At 34.6% G+C, this 15,533-nt stretch overlaps 1 protein-coding gene across 3 annotated transcripts; it reads left to right on the top strand.

Moving 5' to 3' along the window:
• Positions 1-1,455: 1,455 nt before the first annotated feature.
• Positions 1,456-13,661, top strand: LOC149142240 (uncharacterized). 3 transcript variants are annotated; one of them, XM_089453138.1, is made up of 2 exons: positions 1,456-1,910; positions 13,251-13,487. In XM_089453138.1, the coding sequence occupies exons 1-2, from the start codon at positions 1,564-1,566 to the stop codon at positions 13,315-13,317; spliced, it is 414 nt and encodes a 137-aa protein (XP_089309264.1). In that variant the 5' UTR covers positions 1,456-1,563; the 3' UTR covers positions 13,318-13,487. The 3 variants fall into 3 exon arrangements, with proteins under 3 accessions (XP_089309264.1, XP_089309263.1, XP_089309265.1); XM_089453139.1 differs by lacking the exon at positions 13,251-13,487 and adding an exon at positions 13,533-13,661 and having other exon boundaries at positions 1,457-1,910; XM_089453137.1 differs by lacking the exon at positions 13,251-13,487 and having other exon boundaries at positions 1,456-3,133.
• Positions 13,662-15,533: the final 1,872 nt, after the last annotated feature.

The raw sequence follows: 15,533 nt of genomic DNA on the forward strand, positions 1-15,533 counted from the left end.
TCCTTCTTCCTTCTTGTGTGGAAAAGATCACTGGATCAGTATTCAATGTTTTAACTAAGCTAAGGTTATTTTAGTTATGTTGCATTTGTGTTTGATGGTTTTATTGAGATAAGGTTATTTTAGTTATGGTAAACAAAATATCATGACAATTTCTTATAGTTGGGGGGTTGGGTACAAATCACTATTAGAACTTTCTATGGACATTAAAACTTTGTATATCATGTTGAGAGGCTCTCTTTAGCCCAATATGGGGGAGATGTTGTCATGTTAGTGTTACATAACATTATATTAAAAAAATACAGTTAGTTACTAGGCTCAATTGAAATGAATAATAACAAAATTACATGTCGACTTATGTCTACATATATTAACCCAATTCATTTGGTAGACCATGATCCCACGAGGACAATTTCTCCATATTTGGCTATGGAGAAGGCTTTCAAGTAAACCTTTGATATTGCTAAAGTGAACTCGCAAAATGAAAAGTTGTTGAGTGTCATCAAATGAAATATACCTATACATATGCATAGGAGTGTTTGCATATTCAACACTTCAAAGGATGTATCTTACATCTATTTTACACATGTTAATTGTATTGGGATTTCTTTACAGGTTTTGAATTATTATCTTCTTTGCAACTATGAAAGTGGTTGAATAGCCATGTTCCTTTAACTACCACTCAAGTACTTGTCTTAAAATTACAATATTCACAATAATTATTTTAAAGTTCCTTTCCAACTTATGCATGATACTACAATATCAATAAATATCATTCCTATGAGAAAATTTCTATAATGAACAATTAATTTAACTAAAAAGAATAATGAAAATGTTTGATTCTTATTATTATTCTAAAAAAATATCTTAAAAACTTATTGGTGTTAATTCAAAAATATATTTAAAATTAAGTAAATAAAAATTAAATAAATAAAAAGTAAAAATATTAAATATCTTTTATTCATTCCAATATTTATTATTATAATTAAAAATAACGAATAAAATTAATTATTGCAATATTACAATTTATTTATTATATAATTGTGATTTAAAATATTTATTATATAATTGTGATTTAAAAGAGAGAAGGGAAAAGAAATAAATAAATAAAAATACACTTCCAAATATATATATATATACACTTCCAAAAAATTAATCCTTTTAAACTTAACTTTAATTTTAAAACCAAAAAAATGAAACTAACAAGTTCAATTTAATAAAATCCTTTAAAAATAACTTTAAAACAATTTAATAACTAGTTAAATCCATGGCGGGGATATATATATACACTTCCAAAAAATTAATACTTTTAAACTTAACTTTAATTTTAAAACAAAAAAATGAAACTAACAAGTTCAATTTAATAAAATCCTTTTAAACTTAACTTTAACTTTAAAACAATTTAATAACTAGTTAAATCCATGGCGGGGAGGATAAGACATAAAATATGAGCGGCAGATTATTTTGTGGAGCAAAATGGATGCAAGTCCCTCAAGAGATAGACGAGACTACTATCTCATCGCGTCTACCACAGTTGCGTAAGGAGTGGAATAGGGAAGGCCAGCTATGAGTTTGACAGCGGTCCAATTCTCAGTGTCTGTTAACCATGAATGCAATTCATCTGCAGCATCTGCTACCTGGAATGTCTGCAATTCCTCCTCCTTAAAGCTACATACATCCAATGGGAGGGGACCAGTTCGATTCCCGAAGAAACAAAGAACCCCTCTTCTACAAACACACCCATCTGCAATTCGCTGTAGAGAACTGGACATGCCAATTATTACAAAACCCAATTGCCCATTCCCACCTCACGCTGTTCCAGAGCATATAGAAGGCTCCAGCTTGCATTCTGAGGAGATTAGAGAAGGCAGGCAGTTACCGAAATCGAACGAGATCGTTTTGGAAAAACAGAGGTATGTAGTACATAAAAATGAGCTTTCGCGGGAAATGATAGTTTTAGGATTTGGGATAGCTGTTTGGATTTTTGTTGGTTCAGAGCAGTCAGCATTGGCATTTTGGCCAGAAGGGCCATTAGTGGAGGAATTCTGGGAGAATATGAGGAGATATGGGCTGTACTTCTTTACAGTCGGGACCGGCGCAATCTACACCATTTTGAAGCCCATCTATGAACTTCTCAAGAATCCTCTATCTGCAGTTTTGGTTATTGTCATAATTTCTGGCATCTTCTATCTCTTTTACCTCACATTAGCTGCCATGATTGGTATCTCTGATTTCTCATACCAATATGCATCCTGATGAGGATTAGTCTTAGGGGTCTCAAACCCTCAATCTGTAAACTATAAAAGTCAAATCCTAGTGTTTTAACCAAGTGCGATTCGTTGCGTTCTTCGTGGACTTATGTATCCAAATTAGAATTTCTGATTAATACAGTGTGGTCAAAAACTTGTAGCTTCAATCACGTCTGCAAGCATTATCTTAGCGCACAATACACAGACAAAGCCTGCAGGCTGGGGAATGGGGCGACCATAATAAAATTCTAGGTTTAGAGGGAGAGGACAAAAGCTGGATTCGGAGAAAAACTCTGATCATGGGCAACTCCTTTTTTTGGAAGATTTACAGAAATTTGGCTTGGAGAAACCAAACTATGGCATAACCTCTGGAGATGAGTATTCACTGTTGCCCAATCTTCCACCAACTACATTTTCAAAATGCCGATATGTTTGATTCCTTTTTGGGTGGGTAAAAAATCTGACTCAAAAAAACTTGAGAATATTAGCATGGATATTTTTACATTACCATTCCTAGTTAAGCATGAGCAAATTTGCTATTGTTTTTCGAATTCTCAATGTTTATTTCAATTACCTAACAAATTCTCAATGCTTATTTCAATTATCTAACTTTACCCCACTCAATCAATCTTGTTGAAGCTGTTTGAAGCATTTGTCTTGCATTACACATGAGAAACCAGTGTTATCTCTTTGGAACTTATGCAAATATGGTTTCATGTTTGTATCTTTCCATAGGATATTTTTTCTGTCTCCAATCTTCATCTGATATACTCTATTTGTTGACCTTTAAAATAAAGATTCAATCCTAGCATGCTATATTTCATGATGTTCAATTTCATTTCATTTAAAATTTTACTTCCTGTCAGTTTTATTACTCCATACCGTTATGCATATAGTGGCTCTTAAACTTTAATTTAAGTCACTACTAAAGCAAATAGCTGTCTTTGATGGACATCGGATCTGTAGTCAGTTCCTGGCTATATTCGAGCAACTCTGTACTCAGTTCCTAGATATACTGGAGCAAGCCACCTAGCTGTGGAGAGAGCTTCTTTGAAAAGGGTACCTCTATATATGGCTACTGAAAAAGCTTTTGCAAAATCTGTGTTCAATTTTATTGACCATTCTTTGTGAAAAGCCATCGATCTTTCAAAAGCATTTTCTGATTACGAAGCCAACCGGGATTGAATGCGTTCACTGCTTCACTGAGTTGTGTAGTGTGGATTAATCTCATCTCATTCAGACTTACATGCAACGACTGCCATTCATAAACAGTGGTGGAAGTTTATCCACAGAAGCAAAGTAATTCATTTTTGATTACCTTTTCAGTTTTTGAGATTCGTCTTGAGGAACTGTTCTCACTTCAGTTGCCTAGTCCTTGTTATGCAGGTTACCATTTTCATGTTTATTATTGTATCTGTGTATGCAAATTAAAAATGTAGAGAAAGGACTGATAATTGAGAAAACAAACTTCAGCAAGCTCTTTGAAAGCATAAAAATAGGAGTATCAACGTAATACCCAAAAGATAAATTCTAGAGTTGGTCCAAAACAAAACCGTTCCCGGTTGGCAATTGATAATTAAACAAGTAGTAATTTAGTATAAATTAGATTAGCATAGTTTGGGAGGTTTAAAAATTTGGTGGCTTGCAAATTTAAAAAATTCCTTGCTGGAAAACTTGTTCAAATAAATCAACAAGAAAACAACGGAGCAAAACTTCAACGAGTTATACATATTTGAAAACAAACATGCAATTCTATTTACACCAGAGGTTGGAAAACTTGAGAAACTCTGATCAACTGTAAAAGCTTACATGACTGTAGCGTGTTGTTTAGTTGCTGGGTTTTATTACTCACAACTCTGCAAACTAACAGCAACCTTGGGTAAATGAAAAAGGCATGCCCCATGGGCTTCTATATCTCCTTAGGACCATGCCGAGCGCATATATGCTGGATCGTTAATCAATCATATGGTTATTATTTGAAATGCAGGCTCCAAGTCGGGGGTTTTTCGCAGGGAAAATGGTCAGTTGCAATACCCTTTGGTTTCAGGAGATATTCTTTTCCCTCTAAGGTTAGGTTAAGTTTAGGTTGGAAATCTGTTTTCTTGAATAGCGGTGTGCACTTAAAAAAAGGGGAATTTTAAAATGCTTTTTTAATCTAACTTTATACTCACACCTAGGATAGGGTAAAGCCAATGGCACCGGGGGGCTCGAATCTTTGTCAAACACTATTCAGTACCTACCATCTACTTGCATTAGTCTTGACAACGTCACCTTAATGAAGGACAATTTCACTACTATGATAAGAGAGCCAATGGCACCGGGGGGCTCGAATCTTTGTCAAACACTATTCAGTACCTACCATCTACTTGCATTAGTCTTGAGAACGTCACCTTAATGAAGGACAATTTCACTACTATGATAAGAGTTGATATTCTTTGTTAAAAGAATTATAAGAAAACTTTTAAGATACTTTTTGTCTAACTTTTTACCTCTGCCCCGTTCAAGCCAATGGCACTAAGGGCTAGGATCTTTGTCAAACACAACGATTTTGTTTTTTTTTTTGTTTTTTGTTTTTTTGTTATTATCTATTTTCATTGGTCATGATCACCTCACCTTAATTGTGCTTGGCCATGCATGAGAAAAAATTCTTGTTGAGTTATATCTACCTATGTATTTGTTTATGCTAATGAGTAACAATGCATAAGGATTTTTATGTATAGCTCACCTTTTTTAAAATCAATTTCTCTTAACGAAAATCCCTTAGAACTTGGTATTCTTCCCGCTTCGGGTTTCCAAGGTAAAAATTATCTTGTTTTGGTGTCGAATGATTGTGTGATTGGATCTCCTCCCTTTTGTTGTTTAGTTTGCGATTCATGTCTATGTTTCCATCTATTAATACATGTTTTAACACTGTACAACTCTTGAAATTTTCCCCAATGCTAATGCATAACAACATTCACCCATTTAACCATCAAATAGATTATGTACAACCAATTTAGTGTTTGTTGATTCATTGGTTTGATCTCTGGTTTGTGTAAATTGCTGAAGTAGCCCACATTAGAATAAGATTGAATATTGTTTGTGTTAATCTATTGCTAGAACCATTGAGTGCTAACCCAACACTGAATCTCACTTGAAGCCAATTCCTTAAGTTCCCATGGCTTGGTCTCACCTCTAATTGATTGTCAGTGTAACGTATATATATTTATTGTGTAAACCATGCTACAACCGTATTCTCTCTTGTTGTGCATTGACTAGCAACTACAACCATCAAGAATGGTCTTCCCATTATATCATCTATGAGCATGTATTCTCATCTACAATGGTTTGTAAATGGGAATAGAATTAAATTGAATGAGGGTTGTGTATCCACCACTAGATTGTAGAGTGCATTGTTATTTGTGTTAATAGAACTGCAGAGACAAGATAAGCACAACCAAAGTAGATTGGCTTATATGTGGCTTTGGTTTTGGCACTAAAATCCATCCATTTAATCATTGAAGTCAAATTAGGAATAGGGTTCAGTCATGCTTGTTGGAGAATTAAACACAAAAGCATGATGCCATCGAAATTGTAATTGCACAAACATTGATTTCTATTTTTCTGCAAAGATCTCTATTAAAAAATGGATAGGCCATAGGCATACCCTTTATAGATCAATTGAACTAGTTTAAGCAAGGGGTAAAGGTGGTTTGTTGGAGATGGAAAAATGTAAAGTTAGGGAAACATCAGTTAATCATGATTTATAGAATGCATTGACCAATATCATCACCTTGTGCAAGATATGTGTAGAAGGGGAACAACCTGATGATGGATTCCTACTAGGGACTAATTATCTTAAGTTGGGCCCTAACTTGATGTAGTATCTCAATAAAAATCAATTCACCAAATAAAAGGGGCAAAATGTGACAAGGAAAAATGGAGATGGTTAACAAAAAAGAGATAAGTGAGAGGGGAAATATGAAAACGAATGAAGGAACTAGAGGAAGGATTCCCTAATCTTTTAAGGTGATATCTTGTGGACAAGGAAGTGTCCACATGAAAGATTACGAGTAAGAAAGATGGGAAGGTAATTGTGGGGCCAAAATGGATTTCCCAGGAGGAGATTAGCAAGAAAGGATCAACTTGGAAAATCATCAAAAGGCCAAGGATCTCCCCAAAGTGGTGGAGTTGTTTGGAGGCACTAAAGGGGTTGAAGTAGATAAGGGAGAGTGGACAAAGGAAAGGAAGCCCCCAATGGGGAAATATAAGGTGGGAGGAAGGAAGGAACCCCATGGTAGGTACCTTAAGCAATGAGGGAGCATAGGTCATAGGTTAAGGACAAGGTTGAGATGATAAGTGAAGGTGGAGCCTGAAGAAGAAAGGTAGAGAGCACAAAAGGAAGCATGTCCTAGAATAAATGTTAGTTTTGGAGTAGAGAGGCTCCAAGGTGACAGAGAGTTGGCAATGTGATGAACATTAGGAGGGAAGTAGGCATAAGGGTTGTTTGGGCTACTAACCACACATCATATTCAAAGTTGGATATGGTTATGGGAGGTATAATTGCAATTGTCAAGATGGGAAACAATGATACATCTTTCCTTGCATGTTTAAATACCAAGTAGGTTAAGGGTGCTAACTATAGTTGAAAAATTAGGCTTTACCTTTGTGATGGAAGGGAATCTATCTCTTGAAGGTGTAAGGGATGGCCATGATAGAGTCAAGCCAAGGTCACTCAAGGAGAAGGTTATACTCAAGGTTTAGGTCAATAACCATGAAATGAAAAGAGATGGTTTTGGGTTTAAGGTTAAGGTTTACGGTAAGGGAGCCAATTATTTTCTTCTTAACTCATTAAAATGTTGAATAGAAAGGTTGGTGGTAGAAACGTCACTTATGCCCATGGAACAACAAACTCTAAGGGGACTAACATTGAAGGAAACCCCAATGTCAATAACAGTCAGGGAACCATCATACTCATTAAGTAGTCTGGAGCAAGAGGGAGAACATAAACATGTGCCTTAACCATAGGCCCAACATCGTCATCACAAAGAGATACGTAGAGAGACGACCCATGCATCACAATAGGAGAAACATCAGACAAAAAGGAGAATACATCATTAACTAGCAAGAGGAGCAACCACCCACGCTATCTCAAACATTCGTCCTTCATAAAAAAAAACTTTATGCCCAACACTAAGTGCCTCATAAACAAAAGGCAGCTTTAAAGGTTGAGACTTGATACCATTAGCAAAACTTAGAAGCATGCGATCGTGAACCACACATGTTGTCACCATCCATAGGAAAGAGAAACCATCACAATGCTTTTCACGGACTAGAAAAAGCATTAGAAAAGGCCTAGAACTTACCCATTGCCTTGTTGGAGAATGTAACTAGATTCGGTCTTCATAATTATCTTTGTACTATTTACATTGTATATTTTTGTAAAAAGAAGAAAAAAATTATTATTTTAAGCATGGTCAAATTGATTTGTCTTCTAGGTCAAGCATGTTCTTCATGCATCTAGGGTTTGTCAAATCAGAAGGGTATTTGTTGTAAGTTTTGAAGGCAAATCCCATTTGGACTTTGAAAAGAAAATGTAAAGAAAAAATTATTTTTAGTCAAAACATCATTTGTCCCTACAAGACCAAGTCGCCCCAGTTTGGGATAATCTGACCTCCTCATATGTGTATATATAAGGACAACTCAACCTCATTTGACACACACAAGAAAGCAAGTTTGGTCTCTTGCGAAAGAAGGAAGAAAATCAACGAGAAATATAAGCAAGGAAGTCTAAAGTCAAGTAGAAAGAAAGTTAAGTCAAAGGAGAAGAAAATTTGCCCTTAAACTCCCACATGTGCAAAAATTTCAGAATTCCAAGGGGCCAAAATCGCAGACGTAGTATCAGGTCCGAAATTTTGTCACAAGGAGGTTGAAACTTCTGTTGTAGGGGCCAAAGTCTAAAGTTTGACCAGGTTTGGAACGATTTGACTATCATTAACTTGTTGGAAGATCTTGGAATGAGGGTTGATTTGGGGCTTGTGAGTGGACTTGGTCTTGGCATTTGGGTCTTGGATTTCTCATTTGATTTGATTCTATAAGAAGAGAAGAAATTTTTTCTGGGTTTTCCCCTTTGGAAGGGTTTTGCCCTAGTTTGGAGCCATATTTTGTGTCCATTGTCTTCTATGATATTCATGGTTTATGATCTTGATAATTATTTGATGAAAATAATCTAACAAAGAATAAAAGAAGATAACATAAGTTCACAAGCTTTTATCAAGGATAAGGAGAATTGTTTAAATGGTTGCTCTACATGATTCTCCAACATGGTATTAGAGCTAAGTTGAGAAGAAGACAACTTGAATATCATCATTGTTGGCATAAGTGGAAAACATCCATCGAAGGATATCATTTGCTAAAGGACACAAGGAAAGGCTTAAGGAAGAGGACCTATTGACCTTGAAAAAAGAAGACTATAAGCACTCTGTCATCTTGACGAAGATCATATTTCTCTCTTGAAGGCTCTTTGCTATTGAAGGACATCTTTGAAGTCTCTAGAAGGTTCTTGAAGGTTTCAAGAAATTTGAGGGCATCATCTAGAAGGACACTCATTTGACAAGTATCATATCTTCCATGTATCAATCTACAAATCAAATGGCTTCATTTTGCAAGGAAAGCAACAAGCTCGTTGGATCAACAGACCTTCTAGCGTGGAAGAAAAGGATTGATTTGGTGCTCACCGAAAATGGAGTCATGGAATATGTTCTTGGTGAAATTACTCAACTAGACAAAGAGAAGACTCAAGAATTATCAAAATACAGGAAGGGAGAAGTGAGGGCACAAAGGATTCTTATTGAATCCATAAAGGATCATCTCATTCCCTTTGTTGTTGATTTGCGTACATCCAAACCAATCTATGACAAGTTGGTGAAATTGTATTCTATAAGTACATCAGGTTAGAAAATATCCTTGAGGAATCAACTATATAAAATAAGGATATCAAAGAATGAATATATGGCCACATATCTTATGAAGATCTCACAATGGAGGGATCAGTTGCAAGGGCTTGGAGAAGTCATCTCTGATTCAGAAATGACTACTTGTGTACTAAATGCTTTGCCACACTAATGGACAAGTTTTGCAACTAGTGTCTACTCAAGAAAATATACTACTCCTTTGATGAGCTATAGGCTCTGTTGTAACATTTTCTTATCTCAATGATTTTTTTTATAAAATTCCAAAAACCATTTTCTTTATGCATTGTATAATAATATGTGTTATCTCATAAAGCCATATATTTATGTTTTAATTTATTTTAATAACATGAATCATCCAAAAAGTATGAATAAAGCGCCAGCATAAAGACCACACTCTTTTCCACGGTGGAGATCTTGTCCACGATAAACAAGGGTTGTTATTCAATTGTGCCCCCTCGCTTGCTTGACATTTAACCAGGGGGGTGGTAGTCCACAAAAAGTTGTTTTTGCTACGTGAAAGCGTGTTGTGAATTGCGCACCCCCCTCCCTGCGTTTTACCACTTACCATCCCTCACCCCCTCCGCAAATCCACAGATGGTTTATGCCAAATAAAGCCCTTCGCCAAAGTTTTTCACCTCCACCATTTTGAATGCCCATTGTTTTTTTTTTTTGTCATTGTTGCCATCTATCAATTCCATTGACCGTTAGCCATTAAAGCCACCGTAAGCCCGTTATTTTAACACCTACATCATTTAAGCTTTATGCTCTTAATTTTCTCATAAACGCTCGATACTCTCGCCACAATTTCTTTAGTTTATTAAGTTTCCATTTATCTTTTCTCAGCATTACAGTGAACCTGAGCAATGTATTCCAGTGAACATAGAGCTAGCAATTGCAAGAAAGTTTCAACGCCATTATTCCACATGTATTTTGTTCTCTTATCCTTCTTTTACATTCAAGGATGAGTTCCAAGAAGGAGAAATAAATTAAACCCAGTCAAAATCTAAGCCTTCCTCGACGTCTGTCAGAATTGATGAAATGCCACTAATTGACATAGGAGCCAAAGTCGTAAAAACAAATGTGAATTTTACCTCTATGCAATTCAAAATTGCGCCTTTTAGCGATTACAGGATAACAGTGACGAATTATCTCTCTGGAAGCCATTATTGCCCACATACCCATCATTTCCAGAATTCGTTGAGTGGTGTGTAGACATATATTTGCCAAGTGAGAGAGCCATCATAGCCAAGGATGGGGATCCACTATTTTCAGTAACTTTTGAATCAATCCTACAAGATTGATGTATTTCTATTCCCAGTTCCCTACACCCTTTTTCTAGTGAAACATTGTTAGAAATTTATTAGAGTGACCTTTCAGCGAAGAACTGCTATATTTGAATCATTCATGCCAGAAGGAGCTGAAATTCATAAGAGATATCCCCCTTATCATTCATCGATGTTACTTGAGAATTCAATTTTCTCACCAGGAAAGAAACCAATGATATTGTTCAATTTTAGTCAGTTTCTCTCAAAGACAATTCATGAGCAATTTTTAAAGTTTGGAATTGAAAGAGCTTTCAAACATAAGTTTGTGTTGGTTTATTTGTTCTTATATTTTCAATCTGAAAGGTTTCAAGTACAATTGTAGAAGCAGGTCTTGCAGGGTAATCAGTGGTCAATTATTCATTGGACCTAATTGGTGAAAAAAACACTGAGGAGTTTTCTTTCAGTGATTTTGTGGATCACTTTCTTCATGTATGTGTCATCCTTTCAAACAGTGATAGTGTTCCCAGAATCTCAATAGAGATTAAAATAATTTTGCAACTTAGTAAACAAACCAAACTGGGTCTTGGGAGACTGGTATTTGTATAAAGATTTTACTAAAATTAAATTATATGGTTGTGAGTTTCCCCCTTACCATTTACCAGTTTTTCTTCCTATCAAAATTCTTTCCTTAGAGTTTATCAGACTGTCTTATTGTGGATCAAACTCATTTCCTCCCAAGGAAGAAAGAAGCCATGTTTAAACTCAAAGAAAAAGTAGGGCCTTTTATTGTGAATACTAAAGCAACAAACAAGGAAGTTGAGTACTTGTTGGCACAAATGAAACTCAAACTTGGAGTGAGTTGGCCAAATGATCCAATAGGGAGGATTTCAATCATAAGGGTTTAGTGAAATTCCACTCACTATGTCCATGTAGAAAAGCCAGAGATTGAAATTTTTCTAATAGGGAGATATGGGAAGAGAATACAATACAAGATGTGTTAAGAGAACAATTAATAGGTCAACCAATTAGACTCAATGTCTTGGAAACACTCGAGTAGAAGGAAAAGGAACTGAAAAGGTCACTTGAGAATGTTTCAGAGCAAGAGGGTGCTGAGTTCGGAGTTTATAAGAGACCAAAAACAAAAGATTCAGGAGGAACTATATCAACAACTAGATCACAGATATTTCTTCATCAACTAAAGTTGTACTTGCAAGCGAGCATGTTTTCAAGTTGCAACAAATAGAATCAACAACAGAGAAATCTTCTTCCTCTTCCGATCAAAATATTTTCTCTGAGTTTCTAGAAATGAAGAAGAATGAGTCTTTGAAATCAATGACTTATTCTCAGTTTTGGAAGCAGACTTCTTCCGTAAAGAATAGGTTTTATCTCAACCCTAGATGTTGATAAGGGCCAATTTCAGTTAGCATTTCTTGAACCTAAGATCCTTGGAGCTAGAGCTGCTGAAGATTACAAAAAAATTGTGCTCTCTTTTAATATTAAACATATTCAGCCAATTGATCAAATTGATTTGTATAGAGAGACTAGAGAAATTATATATTCTTCTTTGACTAGTTCAACCATGAGTGTATCAAAGTTGCAGAATTCATTAAACAATACACTTTTTGAACTTAAAATGGAAATAATGTCATCCCTTACAAAAGATACTAAGATCAAGTCATTGGAAGGTCTTGTTATTAAATTGGGTTTGGATCCTTCAGATATTGATGCTATTCAGAAAATTATTAAGAAGAAAAATGTTGATATTCGAACTCTTAGGAAAAGATTGAACCTTCCCACTACAAAACATCCACAGACACGTGAAATTGGAGAGCCTGAAAAGGAGAAAGAGACTTTGTTATCAGAGTCATAATTGAGAAAAACATACATATATAGAAATTGGAAATAGAAATGGAGAAGTTTCTTAAAGAAAAAGAACAAATAGAAAACACAGTGGCTTTTGCATCACAAGAAGGTTCAACAAGAAAGGATCCAACATAAGTGATTGAAGCATTATCTTTGTTAAGTTTCAAAAAAAAAAATAATAATTGATAATTTAAAAGCAGCTTTAGAAAAGGCAAAGAAAAAAAAACTCAATTATGATAACTCTTTAGTCTCTAAAATCCAAAAAATATCTAGTTTACAAAATCAACTTGAACGACAAATAAGTCAATCTAATAATGCCCAATGTTTAATGCAGGCTAAAGAGAAAATATGGATGGAAATTATCTCTTCATTATCTGATATTTGGCCATCAATTGAAATTGTTGTTGAACGGGAAGAATTGATGGAGAGAGTAGGAGAAGCCATTGATGATATCAAATAGAAGCTAGAAACCAAACCTAGCCAAGCAAGCAAAATCATTTATTTTTAAATACAAAGACCAGAGACGAATTAGAGGAATTGGGCATTGAAGATAGAACTAATGCATTTCTACAAACTAGAAGAGTTTTAACTAAGAAAACCTTAATGTTGCAGATGAAGGATAAGTGTAAAAACTCACAAATGCAAGTGAACAGATTTTACAAGATTTTTTTTGTTTTACAACAAAGAGGTCTGCCTTCTATGAATAATTCTCAAGACCAAATAATAACAAAGGAATATTACCGAAGGTTACTAAATAGAGTAGCAAGGGATCAATCAAAATTTATTGGAGTAAAGGGAGCTCTAAGTGGTCAAAGTTTGCTTTAAAAGTTGTCTGATGATCTTTTCATTTGCTATGAAGTTAAAAATTTATTTCTAGTCAAACCGACTTTTGAGAAATAAATAAAGGTGGATGAAGCTTTCAGGAAGATGATTGATTTGACTTATCCAACAAAGGAGGAAAGGAAGCAACTTGTAAAATTGATTGAATAGCGCAGATTATTGAGGCAACATATTAGCGAGTGATAATAGAAGTTCTAGATTTCGAGGAACAAAAGCAAATCAGATTCAGATACATTGAATCCAAATGCAGATGTCAGGGACAACTAAAGATATTTCAGGGCTATATTTTCTATTTTTAGTCAAGTTGATATTGAAATTATCCAAAATATTTTGGCTAATATTTATTTTTCGTTGTATATTTGTAGGAGATCGGATTCTTTGTAAAGCACTCTATATATACTATTATTTTTTAATGGAAAAGGGTTGATGCCTAGACCAAGTTGTAGAATCTTGTTGTAATACTTGAATTTTAGAAGATATTCAAAGGATTTTGTTTTCGATTTGTAACAATATTTGTATATCATGTGAGTACTTTTTTGTAATTACATAATCTTTTTTGGCATACATATGAGGTTGTATATAAATCTAGGAAAGGTTGGGTTGAGTGTCAACCTCCCTGACATCCCACTACAAAATTATGTTCATTTCTGAGTGAATTATTTGAACAATATGTTTGGTTTAATTTCCCTGCACCATTAAATTGTTACTTCCATACTAATTCTTACATGTATTAATGTTTGCTATAGATATTTTTCTATACACTTCTTCTCATTTAGATGGTTAAATGTTCAGGATGGATATTTAATTCTCTAAATTCTTCTTCATTCTTCTTTAAAAAACTTCAAAGAATTGTATATTGTTATTGTTGGGAATCAACACTTTGAATATTATTACAAGTATTAAGTGTTATTAACATAAATAAGGGTGTGTATCCTTGAACCAACCATTTATATATACATCCCTCACGTAGATGTTTTGACACGGTTCTGTAGCTTGAAACTCTCTACAAAGGACAATATCAAATTAGCATTGTTGTCGGGGAATATAATTTGAAGTTATTTTTCCTTGGGACAAGAATTGAGTTTTCCCTTTAATGGTAAATAAGAGGCTTGTAGGCCAAAATTACTCACCTAGTGTACTCCACTGGTTAGAAATATGGCTTCCCAGAGACATACCAGATCTCATTCAGATCTAGAAAGGCTTGTTAGATTAGTCTCTCTTAGAAATAGGCTTGAAACTGCATCACCTTTTGCTCCTCAATAACCTTCATTTTCACAGCTTGATAAACTTGAACATACTCCTTTACCCCCTGATTCACCTCCAAAGGTTTTAGATCTAATTCCAAAAGGGGTAGATCTGCAAATTATTTTATTGATTGTCCAACTTGAATCTTTTCAAGTACCTAGAACACCTTCAGAGTTATTTGATTCAGAAGTCGATCTTCCTGAACTCAAACCAAGAGAATTATTCTCTTTTGTTTCTCAAACAATTCCTTTTATCCCTGATCAGCCTGAAGAAGAAATTAAAGTTTATTCCAATCCCCTTCCATCTGAAGTTCAAAAAATAAGTATTCTTGAGATAAAGCAGTTAATTATCTTTCCTCACTCTCTAAAGAAACCTGTAATCCCAAAGTAGTAGTCTCCAAAAAAGCCTTCATTGCCTAAGCAACCAATTACACCTACTCCACAGAGAACAATGGCTAGAATTCAACTGATTGTGAATGTGAGGTATGCAACATTTAGATTACTTGCTAATCTTAATGGTTTACCAGATGGATATTTGAAATATCTTCCAAGATATAATGGAGAAACTTGGCTAAATGCAGAAGATCATCTTTTAGCTTTCTTAGATTTTGCATATAACCTTAATGTTTAACATGAAGATGTATACATGAGGTTATTTGTGCAATCATTTGAGGGGGATGTAAGAATATGGTTTAAACAGTTGTAAGCTCATTTAATTCATAATTGGAGGGATCTGAAAAATATATATATTAATTAGTGGGGAGTCAAAAAAGATCCAATTTATTATCTAACAGAGTTTGAAGCAATTAAGAGAATTCTAGGTGAATTTGTGTCAGACTTTATTAAAAGATTTAATAAAATCCATAACAAAGTGCCAACAGACATTAAGCCATCAACTACTTATGCTAAAGTTAGATTTGCTATAGCTTTTGATGATGATTTTGCATTAATGCTAAGAGAGAGAAAGTCAACTACTTTAGCAGACATTCAAATAGATGCAATTGAAGTAGAAGCAAACAGAGTTGCCTCGGGAAAGTTGAGAGCAAAATTTGAAAGGGTAAAGAAGAAGAAATCAAAATCAGAAGCTGGCTCTTTAGGGGAGACAAAAGAAGATGATCCAAA

Source organism: Pinus tabuliformis, chromosome X, assembly GCF_031772625.1.
Source record: "Pinus tabuliformis cultivar Carrire ecotype Pingquan chromosome X, CPIR1, whole genome shotgun sequence".
NCBI classification, from domain to species: Eukaryota; Viridiplantae; Streptophyta; class Pinopsida; order Pinales; family Pinaceae; genus Pinus; species Pinus tabuliformis.